Source organism: Penicillium subrubescens, assembly GCF_028828155.1.
Source record: "Penicillium subrubescens strain IBT 31985 chromosome Unknown utg000002l_segment0_segment0, whole genome shotgun sequence".
Taxonomy (NCBI): domain Eukaryota; kingdom Fungi; phylum Ascomycota; class Eurotiomycetes; order Eurotiales; family Aspergillaceae; genus Penicillium; species Penicillium subrubescens.
Window position 1 is genome coordinate 526,331 of NW_026643152.1, and position 21,831 is coordinate 548,161.

The 21,831-nt window shown below is 48.0% G+C and overlaps 9 protein-coding genes across 9 annotated transcripts; 7 read left to right on the forward strand and 2 right to left on the reverse strand.

Annotated features, from left to right (window-relative positions):
* Positions 1-262: 262 nt before the first annotated feature.
* N7473_001659 (uncharacterized protein) lies at positions 263-1,201 on the reverse strand (the record flags this gene model as incomplete). Its single annotated transcript, XM_057147599.1, has 1 exon — positions 263-1,201. One exon carries the CDS (start codon positions 1,199-1,201, stop codon positions 263-265), a length of 939 nt encoding a protein of 312 aa, XP_057011253.1.
* Positions 1,202-3,498: 2,297 nt separating this feature from the next.
* N7473_001660 (uncharacterized protein) lies at positions 3,499-3,759 on the forward strand (the record flags this gene model as incomplete). Its single annotated transcript, XM_057147600.1, has 1 exon — positions 3,499-3,759. The coding sequence occupies one exon, from the start codon at positions 3,499-3,501 to the stop codon at positions 3,757-3,759; it is 261 nt and encodes an 86-aa protein (XP_057011254.1).
* A 1,714-nt stretch (positions 3,760-5,473) lies between these two features.
* N7473_001661 (uncharacterized protein) lies at positions 5,474-6,088 on the forward strand (the record flags this gene model as incomplete). The annotated part of the gene is made up of 1 exon (XM_057147601.1): positions 5,474-6,088. One exon carries the CDS (start codon positions 5,474-5,476, stop codon positions 6,086-6,088), a length of 615 nt encoding a protein of 204 aa, XP_057011255.1.
* A 544-nt stretch (positions 6,089-6,632) lies between these two features.
* On the forward strand, positions 6,633-8,036 carry N7473_001662 (uncharacterized protein; the record flags this gene model as incomplete). Its single annotated transcript, XM_057147602.1, has 1 exon — positions 6,633-8,036. The coding sequence occupies one exon, from the start codon at positions 6,633-6,635 to the stop codon at positions 8,034-8,036; it is 1,404 nt and encodes a 467-aa protein (XP_057011256.1).
* Positions 8,037-8,525: 489 nt separating this feature from the next.
* On the forward strand, positions 8,526-9,213 carry N7473_001663 (uncharacterized protein; the record flags this gene model as incomplete). Its single annotated transcript, XM_057147603.1, has 2 exons — positions 8,526-8,702; positions 8,755-9,213. The coding sequence occupies 2 exons, from the start codon at positions 8,526-8,528 to the stop codon at positions 9,211-9,213; spliced, it is 636 nt and encodes a 211-aa protein (XP_057011257.1).
* N7473_001664 (uncharacterized protein) lies at positions 9,165-9,841 on the reverse strand (the record flags this gene model as incomplete). Its single annotated transcript, XM_057147604.1, has 2 exons — positions 9,165-9,217; positions 9,271-9,841. The coding sequence occupies 2 exons, from the start codon at positions 9,839-9,841 to the stop codon at positions 9,165-9,167; spliced, it is 624 nt and encodes a 207-aa protein (XP_057011258.1).
* A 507-nt stretch (positions 9,842-10,348) lies between these two features.
* On the forward strand, positions 10,349-10,582 carry N7473_001665 (uncharacterized protein; the record flags this gene model as incomplete). The annotated part of the gene is made up of 1 exon (XM_057147605.1): positions 10,349-10,582. The coding sequence occupies one exon, from the start codon at positions 10,349-10,351 to the stop codon at positions 10,580-10,582; it is 234 nt and encodes a 77-aa protein (XP_057011259.1).
* Positions 10,583-11,945: 1,363 nt separating this feature from the next.
* Positions 11,946-13,778, forward strand: N7473_001666 (DNA/RNA-binding domain E.t1.c1-type; the record flags this gene model as incomplete). The annotated part of the gene is made up of 3 exons (XM_057147606.1): positions 11,946-13,015; positions 13,076-13,565; positions 13,647-13,778. 3 exons carry the CDS (start codon positions 11,946-11,948, stop codon positions 13,776-13,778), a joined length of 1,692 nt encoding a protein of 563 aa, XP_057011260.1.
* Positions 13,779-15,020: 1,242 nt separating this feature from the next.
* On the forward strand, positions 15,021-16,223 carry N7473_001667 (uncharacterized protein; the record flags this gene model as incomplete). The annotated part of the gene is made up of 2 exons (XM_057147607.1): positions 15,021-15,176; positions 15,225-16,223. The coding sequence occupies 2 exons, from the start codon at positions 15,021-15,023 to the stop codon at positions 16,221-16,223; spliced, it is 1,155 nt and encodes a 384-aa protein (XP_057011261.1).
* Positions 16,224-21,831: the final 5,608 nt, after the last annotated feature.

Sequence of the window (21,831 nt, forward strand, 5' to 3'; positions counted from 1 at the left end):
TTTCCGGACAATTTCGCTTCAATATCATCAACATCGGAATTAGATTTGCCACAATCCTTGCCTGATATTCTACTCACCATCCGACTTATCTTCTGGCTCGGCAAATATGGAGGGGATTCCAGTCAGTGAGCTGTGGATATTATCATGACCAGAGCCTGTCAAACAATGCTCAACGAATCAGTGTACTTTCAAACGCTCCGTGACTGTGTAGATCGTGGGAAGCGGGACAAGGGCGAGGTTTGAGAAATAGAAATACAGGATATCATAATAAAAGACGGCAATCCCGTGACATCAAGAGTGCTTTTTTACGTACGACCAGAGCAAAGGCTGCCAAACCCAGGCCACCGATAATAGCCGCAAAGGGCCAACAGTTCATCACGTTCCTGATATTGACCAGGAGCTGAGTGATGCGAGGCTGAGCGACCGCAGATGAGAAGGGTAAAGCGACGGAACTCAACGCTCGCAGGAGACTGCGCGCGCTGCGAAACCTTCCATCCCAGCATCCTTCAATAATTTCACCAAGCCAGATATCCTGTGTACTTGGAAGGGACTCTCTTTCTGGCCAATGAGCTCGGCCGTCAGTATGAGAGTTGTCCTTGAAAAGGTCGACCTCGCACTTGTTGCCAGTCACGACTTCATACATGACCGCTCCAAGAAGACCAATGTCAACTCGTGTAGTGAAGCCATTATCATCCGCAGCGTCCATATCAGAGTCCAATGGAAAGAGGGAGGCTTCTGAGAAATCGCAGATTTTAAGAGATAAATCTGAATCAAGGAGGAAATTTCGGCAGGCGATGTCTGCGACGAGCACGCGCCTGTCATGGATAAAACTAAGTGTGCTAGCCATCTCGCGGAACCATGTGAGCTGCAGCTGCTGAGAAGGCCGGCATTTTGCCAGATAAGTCCGAAGGTCCCCGTTGGTCATATAAGCAAGTTGTGTAGCTTCGCTTGAAAACCCAATACAGCGGACAACACCCCCTGAACGTTCATCATCAGGGCATTGCAAGCGACGGTACACGTCTTGCTCACGTCTAAGGCTTTTGGTGTTCGCTCTGACGTCGGAATCTGAGCTCCAAAAATATTTTAACGGAACTTTGACGGCCACTTCATTTTCAAGCAGAACTACTGCAGTGCCTCCGCTTCCAAGAACTTGCTCCTGGGGAATCTGATCTCCTCGGATAGTGAGAAAGGGGGAAGACATAGTGAAAGGAAAAAAAATCCCACTCGGACTGGATCACACTGATCAAGAATTAAGGAGCCGGTACGGATTTTTAAGTACATTCTCCCGATCACGTGATCCCATCCACCTCTTCCCCTTTTTTTCTGGGAGCCTTATCCTCCCGCAGCTTGGTTCACGATGCCATCACCATTATCATTGGATCAGTCCTTACGATGTGCTGGGCAGTCCTGACCGCGCTTGGTGGAACTCGCTTGTGATGTTGGAGTCACGGGATTGCAAATGATGCCTCTCTCCTAGGCCGGCTTACACCGCTTGATATGATCGTGTGTGGGATCGAACTGGGTACAAGTCCCCTCGCTCTTTCCTTTGCCATCTGGATATCTGGCGGGGGTTCTCCATCTCTGCCAGCACATCTTGCTATTTCATCGTTAGCAAATTCTCTGAATTGTGAAGTATGAGGTTAATACCCAGTTGCTTTGATGCTTCAATTCACTGTGACGTTGGATGACTTCGGTCTGTCGGAACCAAAGATAGGGGTTGCCGCCTTTAAATAGCTTACGCGGCCCAAGTGCAATCAACTAGAATCGCAAGGTATGGGACGGAAGACGCGTCAAAGCGGCTTGTTGACAACCTGCCCACAGCCGCCGATCCACCTGACTATCCCAAATTTGGCAAATCCCTTTGGTGCCAAAGAGATTATCCTACAACAGCATAGCGCATATTCATCGAAATGCTAAACATCCATGATAGCTCGACCACATGATCACCAAGGTCACGCGTTCCTTGCGGTGCTATCTGTCCTTTCACCCCTCCCTTCACTCTCACATCGACTAACTGGTCTGTCAGAGACATCCTCAGGCGTGGTTAGTACCGGTGGTGGCTAACCTGTGAGAACTACATGATAATGAAACCTGCAAAGAAATTATTGATTAAACATATATGATAAACATGTTGGCATTCAGAAATGCTTTATCCCGAGCTCTATTCCATTCTCGTTTAGTTCTAGAGCTCTCTGTCGAAAGCCCTCCATGAACTGCTTTTCTGCCGTTTCGCTCCTATCGCTGCTTCCAGGCTGTATCCAGTCCGTATTACGCCTGCCACACAATCCTTCATCCATTTGGGGAGGGGAAGAAGAAGGCGTAGAAGAGACGGAGAGGCCTCCTGATCCTGTGGCGTCTCATACTACGACTCTATACACCTGTTCCGATAATGCAACATACAGTATGATGCCTCCAATTGCGAAAAGTCCTGCAGCTTTGTCCGGGCTTCGGCAAGAGAATGAAAGAGCTTATATTCCTGACCTCGCATCACCTCATGGTAACTTCCAAATTCTACAATCATTCTATTGGCATGAGCGGCATGGTATACTAAAGACCTTTTCCTTTAGATATTGCCAATCAGTCTGCCACTTGTACGCCAGACAGCTCCCCCTTGAGCGATACCATTGTTGAACTTCCGGATCCATCCTGGGCCAAACCCCTCTTGAGGGCTCCCTCAAGAATAGCCACGCCTCCGAAATCAAGTGAAAATATTCGAAGACTGAAACCTGGTAAGCATATAAGTGGTCATCATCTGGCGCTAAACTCCGGAAATGCTGAGAATAAAGATCATGGCATATGGTTCTAGCACAGAATTGACTGGGTATCGTCTCAATAAGATTGACCGGTTCGAGAAATACATGGGCGTAATTTGGGGTGATCACACAGGCTGTATCGTTTTCCATGTCAAATACAAGGACGGCTCAGGGGGCTATGTTCATGGAGGGTCATTCATTTCTGGAAAATATCTATCGGATGCGGAACTGCAAGAAGCTCGAGATAAGGTTAACGATGCAAAGGATCTTTTAATAGGGGAAGATGAGTGGCGTTATTTGGAAGGGAAATATCAAGTTAACAAAGATAGGACATTAGTTCTAAGAGATAGCTAGCACCTTGATCTCAGGTCTCCTTCAGAAACGTCCTATGCCAAAGATGTTGTACTCCTGCAGGTGTTCCCAGAGATATCTTCTGTCATCTACCAGCGAATAATAACTAGAGTTGTCATACATAACGACAATTATTGACAAAGCTGTAGTCACATGTATACTGGCGCCCGCTTACGGTACACTCTCTCTGATTCAAACATCATAAATGTCGCGGCCCCATCTGTCCAACCTCTTGAGAATGATCACACCTTTCTTTGCACATGTTTACGTCCAGACTCAGCATACCAAAGATACTTCTGCTGTGTATAGCGCTGGGCTATTCCTTCCTGGTAACTAATCTTCAAGAGACCATGTACTCAAGGGCTAACATTACGAGCTTAGTCGCTCCTGCAGTATGGATAGCGCTCAATCTCATGATCTGATTGCGAAGAGGGTCAACCAACTTCCCCGTGTCAGCCTAGCCAGCTTGAATCGCTTTGAACGAACTCCAGCAAGCGATGACCCTTACTACCTTCCTGAAAGATTACAGGGCCGGAGCATGCAGTCCGCCGCCGTCGAGGCCAATGCTGAATTGTTAGAACGATTTATATGCAAGAAAGCTACTAAGGTTGAGGAGGGAAAAAGGGAGGAGATCAACAAGGAAGAAGGAGCTTAGATAAATTGCAAAGGCTCTTCCAAGGGGTCAGGAATGGTAGTATCTGGAGCGTAAACTTGGAGTTGAAACAGACAAATTTTACTTCGAAGTGAGAGTTAGGGCCTAGGCTAAAAGCAATAGGACCGCTCGCTCCCGAATACAAATCAAGATACGCAATTTGTAATACTCAGCAAGATGATATGACAGCCAACAAAAGACTTACGATGAAGAGGGTTATACTATCACCCTGCTTCTATTATCTGACTATATGATGTGGCGGTAGATTATCAGCAGAGGGATTCAAGTTACCAAAAATCTACGGGCTAGATTTCATGAACTTTTGGTTAGTTTCAACACAGACAGAGATTTGATTAGCCTCTGCAGGAACAGCAAGAAAGCGGCAGCATAGATCGACCTAGGTCGCATATACGAGGCATACTACCCATTATCATCCGAAGTCTAGGCCCCTAGAGACTACTACATAACTAGCCATGCCATCTTAATATCAGCCAGTATCTACTCATCCCGAGGCACAATATTCTACTTGAAAACGGAATGATGATTGTATCCCAGCCTCAGTCAACCGCACTATATATTGAAAATGTGGGCACATTGTTTATGGTGTTGCTGATCCTCTGGGCTTCTCTCATTGTGTATGCAATGTACGGTGTGCTCTTGTGGAGACAAGGTGGGAGAATCCTATCACAAGCCTTGGTATTAACCTAACTATTCATTTCGACGTAGCCTACACCCTCGTTCACTGGATATTGCGACGCTTTGGTCGTTGAGTATGTGACCTGTCCGTAGCTATCGATGTGCTGATACTTATCGCTAAGCTGTCTAGCCCTACCGGTGCGCCTATCTTATAACCATCTCCCCGAAGAATAATCAGGAGCGAAGAGCCTGGAGTTGATGGAGACAACATTTTGACGTTCTGACTCTCCCGTCCTTGTGCCAGGATTTGGTTTGGGATGGTTGGTCACGGCACTCCAGACCAAACCTTTTTGCAGCGAGATTTGAGTAAGTTTAACTAGTCAATAACGTACCAATTCAGATAGGTAACGAAGCATTCCACGATGTAAACAGAATGATAGGTTCCCCCAGAATATAAATAGTGCCTGCATCTGCCTGTACACAGTCGAACAATCATGAAAAGGGGCCCACAACAGCTAGTTATCACGAACCATGTGTATAAGCCGAATGCCTGTTCAAAAGTTACGTTCATTTTTGCGCATCCAGAGGGTTTCACAGTTAGCAGAAAACCAAAGTTGCTATCGTGGCGGCCTCGACACGTCGGCGACAACGAACGAGTCAGTGCATCCGGTAAGCGAAATTGTTTACATTGGCAAGTGCCAGGACAAAGGAGAGAGGCGTACTATCTGGGTGTGCATGAAGTACCCGAACGGCAATCACGAATGGGAAAGTCACCCTCTTGACTTGGTCAAAGGACGCCCAGATTTTCAATCGGCAGTATGACGGCCTTGCAAAATTCGAAAGAGCTTTTGACGCATGAGGCTCTGATATTGGCTATAAAGTGTCTCACAGACTGCATGGTGCGGACTCCTAAGGAAAGCGATAAGGTCCGACGAAATCACCTAGGCTTTATGACCTACTCCCTCGGATCCCCGACTATTCTGCTTCAGACCAATTTTACTCCTGTTTCATACTCTATCATCCATTAGGAAAATCGGTAGAGCCTATTCCAACCCAACAGCTCCTTCAACTACCACCAAAAATGGACACTCGAACAGAAAAAAGCCGCATGAAAATCGACTCATTGCTGAACCCCGGCGGCATCGATTACAGTATCGGTAACGCACATTCAGACTCCCAGGTATCCTCAAACCAGTACTCCTACGGGAAGCATCAGATCTACTATAACACCAGCCCTAGGCCAGTGTCTATTGACAATAAATGGACTGGCTTTCACAGTGCAAGTGGTAGCCAGCAACAGTGTCAAGACGGTCCGAGGCAGTCGCATCACCCCACATCCATGGGATCATCACCAAAGCCGTACCGTTTTGTCCAGGACTCTGGTAATAACGGTACCGACCCACGCCATGTTCCAGGGTGCAATTACAATAACGAGGAGATGCACTTCGTCTGGTATCACTACATTGATCTGTCCCAGGACTGGGAAACGGTCCTGGAGGGTTTCAACCGCCAATTCCCTTACCGCCAGCGCCTCGGAACCCAGGGCATGAAGCACAAGTTCTATCGCTTCATTAAGGATAAGGGTGCCAAACGCGTCAAGAGGGGCCCGAAGAGCTTTATGAAGTGGATTCAACTCTCATATCCATGGATGCGCGAGGATCACAAAACGGCGATAGCTCTACAGAAGCACCCGTAGGAGGAGGACATGTCGGTATGAAGATAACGCCCAAGGGTGCATGTCTTTTCTCTTGCATTTTGCAGGCTCTGATTGACGTGCAGTAATCATTACTATCCGACTCTTTCCAAGCGCGCTGTTCTCGTGGAATGGTCTGGGTTATTCCCTTCACGCGCCTTCATCTTTTTGTTGATATAGTGTCATAATTCATGTGTACGCCTACTTGAAATACATTAATCCGGCTATGATCAGTTCTAGCAGTACCCAGGTCTTCATTACTCGGTAGTTTAGTGAAGGTGACGAGCTCTCTACCTAAGAATTTTTCAACGTCTCAGGACAGCTTTGAACGTAGAGGATACTTTGGACCCTCAGTTACTCTACCCCAACTGATTCATCAGCTATAAACTAGTCAGCCTAGTAGTTAGCCGGATCTTACCCCGGCTCGTAAATGCCTTTTCCGAATCGGGTAGACTGCCGTAGGCTGTCACAAGGAAGGAGGGGGAAGGCCAGTCGCATCAGAAAATGGCCTGGCACAAGAGTTTCAAATAATATTGGATGACCGAAGATGACAAAAGCTGGGCCGGAGATCAATGGAGACTATAATAACCCTGCGTTCTCGGGTATACATGTTCTCATTTCTCAGCAAGTATTGTTGATTGAGGCATTTGGCAACATGGACAACCGCGATATTGATAAATTCCTCCTGGCTGTTCAAGACGGTTCCTTCCAAGAGTTCAATGTCTTGGACTACGACTTGCTCAGTGGAATATACCAGAAACTCCTCGTTCAACAGCCTTTTGAGTCACACAAGGCATTACATCTCCTGAGATCCCTGCAACAACAAAATCTGATAGCGGATGAATTGAGGCACGGAATTACGAAATTTTTGCAGTGGTCGCGCGAGCTCCTATTGATACATTGGGGGTTGTATACTGATTACGAACACGCTTTTCCCTCGCGTCACGACCTACAGTATGCGCAACCACCCACAGACCTCGTTTCATTTTGCATATGCGAATGTTCGGATTGTTTCATGGAGCTCATTCGTACCGGAGCCATATATGCGAGTTACTACAACTGTGCAGGGCAGAGCCTTTTCTCCCTCGCATTCCGTGCAAACAAAATGGATATCGCCCGGGAGCTACTGCATATGATGAGTCCTGAGCAGATTCTTAAACCTGCCGATATTGTGCCTGGGTATTGCCCAGAAACGATCTTTCAATTGGCGGCCAGTCACAAAGACCTTTTCAATACTTGCTGGGGTAAGGTCGAGTCGGACCCAAGGCTTACACTGTCTGATACTCTTGATCATTGTCGCCGTGCCTCTATATGTCAATTTGCGACTGCCGAGTTGGCCATCAGTATGCTGGGTCGGGGGATCAATCTAGCATCTACAGTCAAAGAGTACGCTTTGACAGCTTGGAATGGGATCGCCTTACATCACCCCGATCCGGAACCTCTATTCAACTGGCTTTCGCGACATGAATGCCGGCCGCCACCAAGTCAGGATGGGCTAGACACGCCCCTCATAATTACTGCTCGGCATGATCGAGTAAAGGAGACAAATTGGCTGTTGTACCACAGCTGCGATGAAAGAGAGCGGTGGATCTGCGCTATGGAGGCTGCCACCCGCCAGACAGACAAAAGTGTTTATGTTCTTGAAATTGTCATGAAGCGCATATGTCTATCGGTTCCAGCCCACCACTCAGAAATGGGCTGGGTACTGAAAATTGCCCATAATGTTGTCCAGGGAACTTGCAACCACGCCAGGGAGTGCAAACTCGAGGGGGTCGATATCGTCGAGCGTCGTGCTATCCAGAAGGTTGGATGTATCAATGCTTTTGTGGAAGATTCCCTCCTTTTCCCCGACTCGTTGCTATCTGACGCAAGAGAGGCGAATCTGCCCAATTTAGCGGACTTTTTACAGATTCACAACAGCGAGACACGAAGAACGATGGCGCTCGTTTGAAGAACTCGCCTGTGTCTTTAGCTATTCCTTGCCTATAACTTTTTTAATTCCCAAGTGGACTTTACATAGTTCAGCTTATTTAATTATATACTGGTTGAATTTTACCCTCCCCACCACCACCATTGGGCATTGTAATAAAGGAGGAGGGGGCTTGTTTCGAGTTAGCAGATAGCTCAGATTCAGTAAAATGTTTGCTTGCTAATCTTAAAGGACGATTTATTTCTACATATGTAAGCCACATTCCATCTCCTCTGTTTTCCCTATTCGAGACTATAAGCACCCATACCGGAGTGCAGTGCCCGGTCCAGGTAGTATAAGAGGCTCCATTCGCCCTTGGTTTACCACTGGGTTTTTGTCTCCTTCCTAAGGGAAGAAGAACCACACCTGCTGCCAAATTAGAGCTAGACTTCATTTGGTTAGTCTCATTGTTCCACAATCATGACATCGGCACAAAAAAGGCCATATGGGGACATAACAACAGGGTCAAGGATGGAGGTTCTGGGATACAGCAAACTCCAAGCCGACTCGCCACCCGAGGCTATGGTTAAGGAAGTGGAAAGATCTCTCCGATCGGAACAAAATCAAGTAGACGGGCATCTGGTGTATGGGGGAGGGGATCATGACGCATGTGAAAGCCTTTTGAAATTTGGGATCCAGGAGAGTGATGTATGTCTGCCAATACAGCGACATGTACAGGCAGAGCTGACACTCGTGGCAGTTATACAGGATGATCGAAGAAGTGATCGGGGAGCCTGCTTTCTTTGTCCATCAAGGCCCGATCATTATCCACTCGTCCGACCACCCAACAGATTTGGGGATCGGTGCCGCCCACCCATCTCGACATGGAATATCAGTCTTCCGAGCCCTTTCAAGCAACCCGGAGGATATATCAGCAACTTTGAAGCTCTATCCTACGTCCCACCACTTGTCGAGCACTGAATTCGCGCGACTAGGAGGCGCAATGAAGTCCTTTGATTTGCGATCGAAGGAGATATTGTTTGTGCGAGGTGCAGTTAAAATGGAGATATCACTGCCAGCTGGAGGTTCCCTGGTCTGGAAAGGGTTTTCGGAAGACCCATGGGGGTCGGATCTACCATCATCATCCGAAGCATTTGCCTTCATGAGGATCTACTCCAAGCCCACCCCATGGCGTGCTGGATCTGCGAGTGCCGGATAGATTACTATCGATAAAAAATTAGGCAGGAATATGGACAAATAATGCGTATTAGCTTACTGGGAGATTTTCCATGGATGCATTGATACTTGCGCCTCAGCCTAGACAGAGCTTGCGCCTGATGTTTGATGCGGGTGAAGTCACTGCCTCGTATCATCTCCACTGTCCTAGCCTCTTCAGCCAAGGAGAGGCGGCGAACGGCTGGTAGCACTGGGATAAGAAGGAGGGAGAATCCGCTTCCTAACGTCGATTCAAATCGCATCAACCTGCGTCCATACTGGAGTGCTTTGTTGGTGTTATGATTGTCGGATAATCCTTCCTGTTGAATGAACGTAGCCATGGTCCCTAGACGATGAGAACCTGGACATGGTGTGGGCGCATTCCGTCCGGTCCGTTTGAGCCAGTCTTGCTCCCATAAGGCCAAGTTGGTCCAATAGTGGATTTCCTGGAGCCGCTGTATCCAGGCATAGGTGTTCGTTCCCTTTCCTATCCGCACGGCAGGGCGATGGCATCCCAACTCCGCTGGACCTGCTAAGATAACGGGAGAGAGATCAAGTTTGAGAAAGGAAAGAAGGGTATTCAGTTGTGCTGATAAATCAGCTAATAGAATTTCTGCTGTGATAGGGGGCATAATGGTGGTTGGGAGTGGTGTGTCAAACTCACGAATCAGGATGTTGAGGGGGGCTGTCGCGTAACATCCCCGAAACGGTATAGATCAGATTGCATCGAAGGGCGGCCCTAAGGTCTAGACACCCAGTGGTCTCCGAACTTCGGATTGTGCACTGGATCGGCATCATCCTGGGCACGCATGAGACGGCCCCTTATCCAAGCGATGTACTTAAGGCCCGACCTCCCATCTGGCTCAGTTATGGTTCTAGGGTTCTTACAAGTTGCAGCGGACAGTCTATTTCTCAATTGTCTCCACTTACGATGGACCTTTGGTCTTTTCTCCAGTGCTTCGGTATATCTAAGGTATATGCAATTGTCTATTCGGAATCGACCCACGTTAAAGACGGAATAGAGTGCCGTGCCAGATGGAAGTGAGCCCTCCTGCCAGGGGAACCGCACAACGCAAGAGCGATCCTGCGTGGAGACAAACGACATTATAGCCCATGCCCTGCCAGAAGTGATACCAAGAATGGATTTTTCCAGTATCAACAGTGGAAAAATTGGCCAGCCCAAAGTGATCAAAGTTTGGATGGCTTATTACCTTTACGATGAGGAAGAGAATTCGCCAGTTATTGATGACCTATCGGTTGAAATCGGATGGAAAGGATCAAAGGACAGAGAGATGAAGACCTTAAAGTACGCCAAGGTGAGGGAGATGGATGGAGGTGAGGATGCAATAGCAGACTTTGGGCTCATGTCTTAATTTTCCCCTGCTGAGCAGGTAGAGCTAGTTGTGATGCCAAAAACCCTCTCAGTGATCATAGAGGGTGGTTGATCTGAACCATATTATTCAAGGAAGGACCGTGACCCCTGCAAGCTGGAATAGTCTTTATTTCTCACGCGTCAATTACTATGAAAGGTGTTATTCCCTTCTTTTCCCGCCCGTAAAATTTTGATAGCTCAACCAACGCAACGTCCGGCTCTAAGGCTGGAATTAAGATAAAATGACCGGAAGAAAGTAGTAGTATACCAATACATAGAACGTGAAGCAGACTTTCTCAATAAACCGTCTTTCCTTTTTATGTGTAGAGGAGGGTAGGCGATCTCAACCATTCCTATTTAGGAAGTCAAGGTCCGGCCCTCGCTATGTGCACATTTCCATTTTTCATTTTTTTTTCGTTTTATCTCTCTCTAGTTGTCAGACAAAGGGGTCACGATTATCTTCTCTCCAACGCTGCTTAGACAGAGTGACCTAAAGTCTATTTGGTCATACGGAATGGTTCAGACTTGGAGTGTTCCGACTTTAGAATTAAGTTGCATTCGTCCGAGGTTTTCTGTTGAACAGTCCGATGCTACCATTGTATTGGCGCAGAACGCTACTCAGGGCTATATTCCACAGGAAAGGAGAAACAAAAATCAAACTTGTAACCCATTGGAATCCTGTTGGTTGGCGGCAATGAGACCTGGTGTCCGTTAACCCACGATCTCTATAGGTAATATTGAGATACTACATAATAGTAAGCCCGTGCTCGGTCATCGTACTGTAAAAAGACTCTGATTTGGTGTCTCTGCGGTTGGAGCTACTAATGCGGAGCAGGGCCTGCTTCCTGGGAGCGTCGGCTAACCGCTGTTCAGCCTCCCAACCCATGCCTTCATATCCGCTTTACGTTCTATTTTTTGAACTCTCGTAGCGCATTAATTGTTCCTCACCGCTTTCCCATCTCACCTTTGTATATATTACCCACTATTTCCCTCAATGTCCGCCCCAGTGTTCGCCCCAATATCCACCAGCCGAAAAACCATCCCAGGCCAGAAGATAAGCCACCATCATCCTTTCACAGCTTCCGAGTTACTCATACCACTGAGACAGAATATACAACCACTCCAGTCAGTTCACGCCCCGTTGAGCCCTTTTGCCCGCTTCGGACATTTCTTATTAGTTCACTCAATGCCCATCCTTGGCTGGCTATGGACTCGACATTCTGCTTCGAAAGAAATCCTTTGCGTTGCCGTAAGATTTTTGAGCGCGTATATCCAGCTAATACAGGGCAGTACAGAAAGCCGAAAGACATACCCATTATCAAATCAAGACCTCCGCACAAATCCCGAATTCTACCTGGACGGAAATGGATGCTCAAGACATAGAGATTGATAAACCACTAACCCCACATATCTCAGAAGATGAAGATGGGGGATGTGTATCCGACTCTGATATTTATTCAGCTGAACCACAATACTTGGAATCAACGACATTGTTCAAGCAACCGGAGACCAAGCCCGTCCTCGGTGATGGGCTCATTCTTGAAGTGAACAGGATTTTTGCCAGTCTGACCAAGATCGAGGCAAAATGCATTGAGCTGGTCAATAAATACATCGGATCCGACCCGTCGAACAAGCAGTGGCAAGAGATGATATCCTTGCATCGAACTTTGGTCTATAAGCATGTCGACCTCTATCTTGCATCGCAACACCCTTCTGCCGATAACGAGTTGAAAGAGCTTCCTAAGAGTAATGATCTGCCCGCGCGATTGTGGTTTCATGGCATTCACTCACTCTTGGAGCTTCTTCGAAAACAGCTCCCAGGTTCCCAGGAATATATGCTTGCGTTCTTCTACCTCGTCTACACGATGATGACGCAATTGCTTGAACGCGTCGAGAAATATTGTGAGATCTGGATCGAGTGCCTAGGAGATCTAGCGCGATATCGCATGGCTATCGAAGAGTCCGACAAGAGAGTCCGGGATGTTTGGGCTGGAGTCTCGCGACATTGGTACAACGTAGTCGCTGATCGTAGCCCCGAAGAAGGCCGTATTCAGCATCATCTCGCTGTGTTGGCGCGGCCTGGCCTACTTCAGCAGCTTTTTCACCACACTAAGGCGCTTGTGAGTGTACGTCCTTTTGCCAAATCACGGGAGAGTATGATTCGCCTTTTGAGCCCGTATAATGCACAGGACGCCTTGGATCAAGATACAATACCTGCTGCCTTTATCGCCACTCATGCTGCCTTGCTCAACGAAACGCCTTCCGATCAATTCATTACTTTGGCGAATCATTTCTTGTCCCTCTTGAGAGAGGAACTTCGCAGCGAGGGCTATGACGGTCAAACAGGAGTGTACATTATGTCGTGCAATTTTGCGTCTCTGCTTCAGTACGGCGACCCGAAAGCTATCATGGCGATAAAGTTTGGGAAAAAAGAGTATGTTTCGGTTGTGGCCCCCTGCAAAATTTCACCCAACTTGAGGCCAACCTTGGACAGGAAGAACCGCACCAAGAAGGACGGAGAACCAACAGACCTAAGCGTCCATCTCCCGCCCATGATGGCACGAGGCAGTGCTCTCACCTTTCACACACTCTCTGTTTTGCTCGACAACCATAATCCTAAGACCTACGCAGGTGCACATATCTCAATGTCGTTCGTATGGAGCCTAGCAGCACATCCGGCCACTATGCAGCAAGTTTACAAAGTCATTCCTTGGGCCAAGATTGTGAGGTTCCTGAACTCCCTTGTTGGTCCCGAGACCAAGTTCGGCAAGGTGGAAGATAGAGCTTTCCCACTGCACGATGGGGTCGCGTGCCAACTACCCGAGGACTTTATAATTCGTGGTCAATCGTGGAGCCAACACTATTTCCCCAGCAACTTTTTCAACGATGCCCCCCCTGAGGCTGAGAGATACGGTATTGAACAGCGGTCGATTACTATCCTTCGCAGGCACAGGTGCCTCTGGCTGGGGGTGCAAATTGCAACGGTTAGTAGCAAATGTTTCCAGGTCCCCTGTCCATGTATGGTACTTCTCAGGATCAACGAAGCTAACGGATCTGGTCTTCAGGTCGGTGATTGGATAGCATACAACAACCGCAAGTTCGAAATTACCAAGTACGCATCTAACTACGCGCTAATTGCGGAGAGTTTTGGTGGGCTTAACAGCAAGTCACTCGAGTCCTCTTTTGTACGCGCCTGACCATGCAGAGTGATATTCTGCCACCATAAGATTGAAAATATGGCCGAGTACTCTAGCCAAAGTTTCTAATATACGTCAAAACACTTCTTCATTGCGTCTTTCGGTATTTAGTTTTCCTGTGAATTTACTACTCGGCCCCTCAGTTCACGAAACTTATTTAGCAATTTGTGTTCATTGTGCTCACCAGTTCAAAATACGTGCTAAGTTGATTACGCAGCCCAAAACATAGCAGGTGACGACATAACAGAACCGAGCCACGACTGGATCGTTTGACGAGTAAAAATGTAGATACAATGCCAACGCACTATGAAAGGTTTATTCCCTTCTCTGAACGCCTGTAAAATATTAATAGCTCAGCCAACGAAACATCTGGCTCTAAGGCCGGAATTAAGATAAAATACCCGGACGATAGAATGTAAAGCAGACTTTCTCAATAAACAGTCTTTCTTTTTTATGTGTAGAGGAGGGTAGGTGATCTCAACCATTCCTGTTCAGGAAGTCAAGGTCGGGCCCTCGCCGTATGCACATCTGTCGTTTCTCAGTTCCCTTGGCGTGATTACTCCCCGATGGTCAGGCACTGACCTACTACGCCCACTAGCCTAGAACAGGCGAATCAGCCGATCTGAGTCAGTTTTGTACAGATCATTTGGTCGACTACAGGGGCTACATTCTTATCACATTGGGATTCATGCATGGCTCCGACTGTGTCTTTGGCTGCCTTGCTGTAAAAACCCCTCTCCTTTTCATTGCCCATCTTTTTTCTTTGACACAAGGAATAGCTTACAGTAACCCACAAACCACACTTATTGACTTACCTTCTATCTCCGGGGACGAAGTATATGTCTGGCCCTCATCATCGCCACATTAGGACTGAAATATCCAGAACACACTTCCCTACCTCGTGGATCTTTGGGATTCGGCTGCGCATCACTGGTGTCATTCGTATAGTAGTAATAAGAGTATCGGCATAAGGTGACAAATCATAAATTGGAACAGGCTTCGTAGGGTATGTATCCTACGCTATTCCGCTTCCGGAACGAAGTTCATGGCCTTCAACACTCATGGTAATAAAGAGACCCCTTCCCCTTTCTGTGAACTTCCGATCCTATCTCCTGTACAATTTGTTCCAAACTTTCACTTTCCGGACGGCACTAACTCCTATATTTTCTTCTCCTCTCTGATTCTTGTAAACGGTCCACTGTAATCTTATTCCAAGTCGCCTCGCTGTACCAGGACTACGTGATGTATCCTTTGGGTTATCAGCGCGGCGAGTACACTCATCATGGTGGGCGGCAATCACAAATTGAGGATAAGGGCCAGCACGTCCTTCAGGAGTCGACGAAGCAAGATTCTGGGCTTGAAGGAAAACAACAGATGTGGTTAACACGACCCGGCATGGTTAGTGCAAAATCCGATTAATTGTGACCAGATTCTGATATAACAAAGCCCTCCCCCCTACCTGATGAGATTCTATACGAGGCAGCAAAGATAGCTGTTAAAGTGTTATTAGAACTAAGGAACCATCTTCCAACTCTCGCTATCATTCGCCAGAACTCTCTTAGTCAAGATGCTAGTGTGATCCTGGACAGGTGCCAGGATCTACAGAGCGGGCTACAACAGCCACCGAGCTGCATCGAGATGGAAGGTTACGCTCTTTATCTTTACACTGAGCTCATAGAGCATTATTCGAGAGAAATCGTGCTAGGCCTCAGTTATGCCACTCGCCTTAAACTATCCATTATAGTTTGGCATTTCGATCCTCCGTCTTGCAATCCTTCCCCCGGGCCCGTCACGTCCCATTTCAATGCCTCACCTCGCGAACCTTCCACAGCACTCGTCGCATTCCTCCGAAGCCCGCTCAATATGGAAGTGTGGAAAACGCTTCATGTCAGATACCAGAAGATGTGCCAACTAGTCCCTTTTGGTGTTTTTATACGCTCATTTGACTTTTTGCTATCATCGCAACTACCCCGAGAGCCTCTGGCGAATCAACTAGAGTTCGGGGATAGCCAATTCCAACTTCAGACTCCTCGAGTGCTGGCAAACCGAAAGGTTCGGTCAGACCCATTGATACGAAAGCGCCAATTCTTAACGCCAGTCAAATGCCCAACCACATCATCCTCCTACCACCCACAAAACTTCAAAGCATGCACCACCGACGATAAGGACTGTGGGAGATCATATTCTAGCGGGCAAGATGTGCACCATGCGGAGTCCCTCCCACATCCGCAGCTAACCAGTCTACTGCCGCTATCTCGTATTTCTATGCATGGCCTTAGAGAACATGCCGTGACACCTGCCTACAGCGACTTTGCAGCACCGGCCGTTGACTTATCACATGGCTTCATACCATGCCAGCCAAGGAGGAACCCGGACAAAGCCGCTACTTCCACTCCCACACTGGGTGCCAAAAAGTCTGAAAAGCTGCGAGGAGAAAAGGCCTAGATATGACTGAGTGCACATTTTCGCCCCGGCCCTCATTGGCTTCATCACTGACTGGCTTAGAGTCTAAGTTAGACGTATGAGAAAACCTGTTTTAATTCTGTTATAGCTGCACAGACATAAGGAGGGAGCGTTTTGTTTACATTCTTAGGGTGTGGAAAGACTTGCAAGGGCGTCAGGCAACTCATTAGGTGCAGATGATGCGCTGATCTGCCATCCTCCTGAATAGTACGATCGCTTTGCGAGATGGTCCTCAGATCAGATGGGTGAGCAGGCCAGTTATTCGTGCTGTAGACCTCTGCTCTGTGTTACGGTCTAAGGCTGAGAGTTTACTGGGCATGTACGCTTCTGATGAAGCCTTGAATCATGTAGCGTAGGCCGGCCTCGAGCGTAAAAGTTTTCTCTGAATTGATAGCGATATCCCTTAATATCTTCGCGTGATTCCTCTCGAGCGCTTCAATCGTATTAGGAGGGCTATTTTCCACGCTAGAAGATAGCTCTTGCAGTGATGGAGATGGTCTCGAAGAAGCCAAGACCTGCTCCAAAGAATCCATATAAATGAAGAATCTGCTCAAGAGCGTTGTGTGTTATATAGTTGTGCTTGTTCGTAGAGTTCACTATTCGTATTCCTTCTTCGCGTAGGGTACTTGGTCGCCTTCAAACACGCCCGGTGCTTCGAGGATGGGCATTCTCTGCCATGGAATGCCATGTAGAAAGTATATTGGATTATTGGGCGATTATTATCCGGTGCATGATAGCGTGGGCCGATCTGGGTGATGCAACTCGAGTAGTCTCCATTGGTGTGGAGGCTTGTCCAGAGACTGACTAGCGGTGACGGCAGGAGTTGTTTGTCTGTGGTGGGTTGCGAGAATTGCGGGCATCGAGGATGGATGGCACGTGTTGAGGGTGAGGATCGAAGGGGAGGCTTGATGCTAATTGGCAGTACAGTATGATGTGGTGAGGGCTAGAGGTGAGTGAGTATCGAGGGTGGACACTGATGATGACCAGGCCGCACCAGTGAGTCCCGTTGTTGATGTGGTGCGGCGCAACTCCCGAGCGGTGAAGTGGATGCTAACGGTAATCATCTATCGCCGCCCTAGTCGTCGTTCACTCGCGGATTCAACAAAATAAACAGTGCGAAATGGTAAGAGCTACGAAATCTGTGACGCATTCAATGTAGGTTTCCAATTGAAAAAATACGTGAAGCTGTGCATTCTCGATGGTACATTCTGCTTTTTCTGCCATCACTTTTCTACATGGCTCAAGTCGCCGCGTGCTCTAGGGTGATATGCTCTTTTCAGTACCCGAATGTGTAGTACACGCTTTTCAACGCAGGCAGATTAAGACAGATTGATGTTGACAGTCTGTGAGGTCATTCGTATTTTCCTTGAATCAACGGTGACCGTGAGTTCAACCATGAGCTATGGTCGGAACCAATTCTGGCAACCGTTCTTCCACAGAGCTTCTGTTCTGACCGCGGCGTTGACTCAACGACCGCACCCACAACATCACTGTTGCAGTTATGTGATATTACTGATATTCAATGTTCAATATACATGATGCCCACATCATCCTTGCCTCCGCTACCACACCAGATAATCGACCACTCGCAAGGAACGGACTTACTAAACGCATCGCGAGTCACGAATCTGCCCATGCGGGCGCGTAGGTATCAAAATGCGGTCGCACTTCCTCCTATAATTGAGGCATGAAAGAACGTTTACTCAGACCGAGGTATCCATTATTTTTCTCATGGCAACTCGACAGATCCTGAGTCTTTTCCGATTGTTGCCTTATTTGCAGGTCATTTGTGGTGTAGTGGTTTTTCCTACGCCAGACGATAGGAACTTTTTTAGCGCTGGACGGGCAAAATATATAATGATCAATCGCTACTTAAAAACAAGTCACAGCACATGGAATGATCGCAAGTGGAATATTATTTAGCAAAGCCATCCCGTGTATCAAATTTGCTTATTGGAGCAACTTTCTATCCGGATTGAGAGCGGAGAAGGGCCCAAAAATATCTGAAGCTGCGGAAAACTTAGGGAAGTCATGTTTCAATAATGAACAACCTTGTTTTGCCAAGAAATAAATGAAGACTATTGTGGCTTGCTTTTTGGCCCAGTGGTAATTCGGTAGCTGCGTTCCCGAGACCAGGTGTTCGAATCCTCCGGGCACCGTTCTTTCCAAACGCTGTCCCAAACTCAGTCTATTAGCTTTCGCCCGTCCCATCACTCATGTCGGCATAAACAAAGTTCGCCCAGGAGAGGTACGCGTCGCGCATGGAGCGCGTTGTCTCCACAGCTTTCCGCCTTTTCTCTAACTCTCTTTTGTGGTCACCGCGCTCTTCGAGCCAGTTCTAATTTACATATCGGACGAGCCTGCGTTTCCCTCCGTGACTGGCCACCCATCGGACGTCAGCCATCCACGAAAACAAGGATCGTAGGCTGAGCTAGTCCGATCTAGAGTAGCCACGTAGCGATTGCGGCCTCCCGGTCTACCATGCGTTGCATAATGGGCTTTGAGGTTGTCGCTACGGGTGAAGCGGCACTGGCACTCCGGAACCCAGCAGACGTATGACCTCTCAGACAGGTGGCTGGACAGATGAAGCTGTAGGCCTTTGAGATATCGAAAGCGACTACTGCACCTTGCAACGGTGCATTTGAATTGCCGCCGGGGGAATGGCCGTGGTATGCCGCCGCGGGTGTGGCTGAAGTGCTCGCGGTCGCCGCAGACGAGGCGTGTGAGCTCCTCAAAGTCTGGCCAGGACGTCTTCCTCCAACCGCCATTGGGTGTTCCGGCAGGCGTGTTTTCACTTATCATCAACTTAGTAACACTGAATGGTTCGACAGTGGGATTCCTCGCGATGAACTTGACCTCAGACTCGAGGTCAGATCCATATTGAAACCAGTCCAAACTATGAACATGATCTTGCTGGACAGGCGCATAGGAAGAAGATTCCATGTCGGCCCAGCAAGTGTTTTGAACCTAACTCCAGTCTAGTGGAAATTGCCTATAATCGGCTTGGAAACCAGGCCACTGACGGAAGGAGTCTCGTGGAGTGCCAGGAAGGTGCCACTCTGTGTAGCTTATTCAGTTATTTGCTTCAACCAACCATCTGAGCAGAGGAGATCATAATGACTTACCACTGCTGTAGTTTCCACCGCTTTGCATCCACAAGCATGTTTTGTCAAGTTGTAGGTTCATTTAGCTGATGGAAAGATTGAGAAGCCTCCGCAGGAACAAATGTCGGGACCCTGGGAAGGTTGGGAGATATGAAGGCAAGCCAGCAAGATAAGGCCCTGAACGTAGCTATGACCAGATTAGACAATGACGTACCGTTTAAATACTGCAAGCAATCCGCATTCTAAGAGGCTTGAACCGGGAAACGTTGAATCAACTAACCGTTTAGTAGCTGCATCGTCTAAGAGGGAAAATGGTTTCTCTGGGGCTCTGGTCCGGTGATTGAACGTTGGCAAACCGCAATCACCGTTTTTAAGTTGTTCATATTGATTTATCGGAACGTACATCGAAAAGTTATAAATCCTGCAACATCATGAAGCTTCCCAAGCACCATTCTCGACCAGAAACCACACACACGACTCAGCATGGACACCTCTAATATCAATGCAGCCGAAGAGCAACCCGAGATTCAGCCCGCAGATAGCCGTCCTCCAGCCGGCGAACCTCTCATTCACATGGAACAGCGCCCGCAGATTGAAGTCGATCTACCATCCGGCCCAGTAAACGTGAGTAGGACCAGAACAAGCATATATAGGATTAGCTGACTCGTGACCAACAGCCCGATGATACAGAGAGACCTTCCTTGACGGACCAGCCATTTGCACCTGCGATGGAGGCCCTCGCGCGGCTCGAACGTGAGGACCCGAAGCTTGCGTTCCAAGCCGCAAGACTCGTCGGACTGTATCGGCGCCTGTGGGAGTCATGCATGGCAAAGCACATGGAGGGGAAGAAAGTGGCCAAAGCAAATGATGGCCTGAGGGAGACCCAACAAAAGCTGATGAACGAGAAGAACAAAATGCAGTCAAGCCATGATGATCAGCTCGCTCGGTTGCATTTCTTTGACCAGGCGCTGGAGTCATCTCGACACCGGTTGACTGAAATACTCAAGGAATGGAATCGCTATTCTGACGGTCTCGGGTCAAAGCTCAATGAATAAAGAAGAGCTCGTGGATAGATGGCGGTAGTACAATAGACATTCGATGGTCGAAGGTATTTGGGGAAACTGGATGAGATGGCCAGGATTCAATGTTAACTATATTCCTGCTTCTCCTCCATGCAAGGCAGCACTTTGTGCTCGGTTGACAGGCGCAGAAAAAAGTAGCCATCATTATTTTTGCCAAGAAGACGAAAAAGCGACTGGGACTCGTCTGTATAGTGTCGCGAGGATGAAGCCAAGTGTGGTCAGCCATCCTGTACCGCAGGGGGGAAAGAATCACAATTATACAATGATTCCAATTCCTAAGTCGAATGAATATCACTCTAACGGCCGTTCCTGTTCTCTTTCCGTTGGACTTTGAGTGCAATCAAAAGCTGGAGGGTGAGAGCTGAGCCGCATTTGTTCTGACGCTATCGCCTTGTTAGGTGAGAACTGGCGCACATAACCAGGCGCGGTGATGTTGACAATGACAAAATGATCAGTCCTACGAAACAAAGGTAGTAAAGCAGATGCATACACAGTGGATCAGGAATTTAGCATTCAACTCGGCTGGGATCCCATGACTAGTTCATCTCGATCATCCTATAAGCGCGTTTCTCGCTTGCCTTCAAAACCTCGACATTCCTATCATTGAGGGCAGCCGCGGCTTGACGGCGGCCAAATAGTTCCAGAGCCTGATCATTGCAGCACTGGAGTAATATATCGTATTCAGCGGTCAGCCATGCAATTGACCGCTGAAGCTGACCCTGCTCTTCTTCGAGCCGTATCTTCAATGCAGAATCGACGATAAAAAAGTCCATAAGCGGAGGTACCAGTCGAGAAGGCTGACGATGGGAGCCGCGAGGGAGATGTGATGACGTAGAATATATTCAAACTCCGTCGAGAGGCTTGCTGAAATCGTGGGACCCTGTATCACTCTGATCAGCATTGCTATTTCCATGTTTGCGTGGCTCTTAGACCTGGTTTTCGCTAACCGAAGTGCCTTTTCTAGGTGCCCGATTGCTTGGTTGCTCCTGCATCTCATCATCCGCATTTGCGTAACGTGCTGTCTTTTGGACTGCGACGTGGGAGAGGACAAAGATCGTTTGGGAGAACTCATGGTGGCCATTTGGTTGCTAGATGGTAACCTGGCTGTCATAAGTCTATTAAATCCATTGTGAAATCTGCATTATATAGCGTGTGGCGTGTCTATCAGCGTAATATTTGTAACTTTCAACGTTGGCGTTCACGGTTTATTGACCTCCCAATACCCTCACATTCAAGATGATTCAACGTTCAAAACTGGCCTCGTCGTACCGTGCCCTTTAACCAATGACCTCGGCCGATTTCGCTCTCAGATTGTTGCATATAATCCATAGCCTCCGCAGACATCCGCTCTGAGTTTTGTAAGTGGCCACGGGAAGCAGTCCTTGATAGCGTTCGTCGCGAATT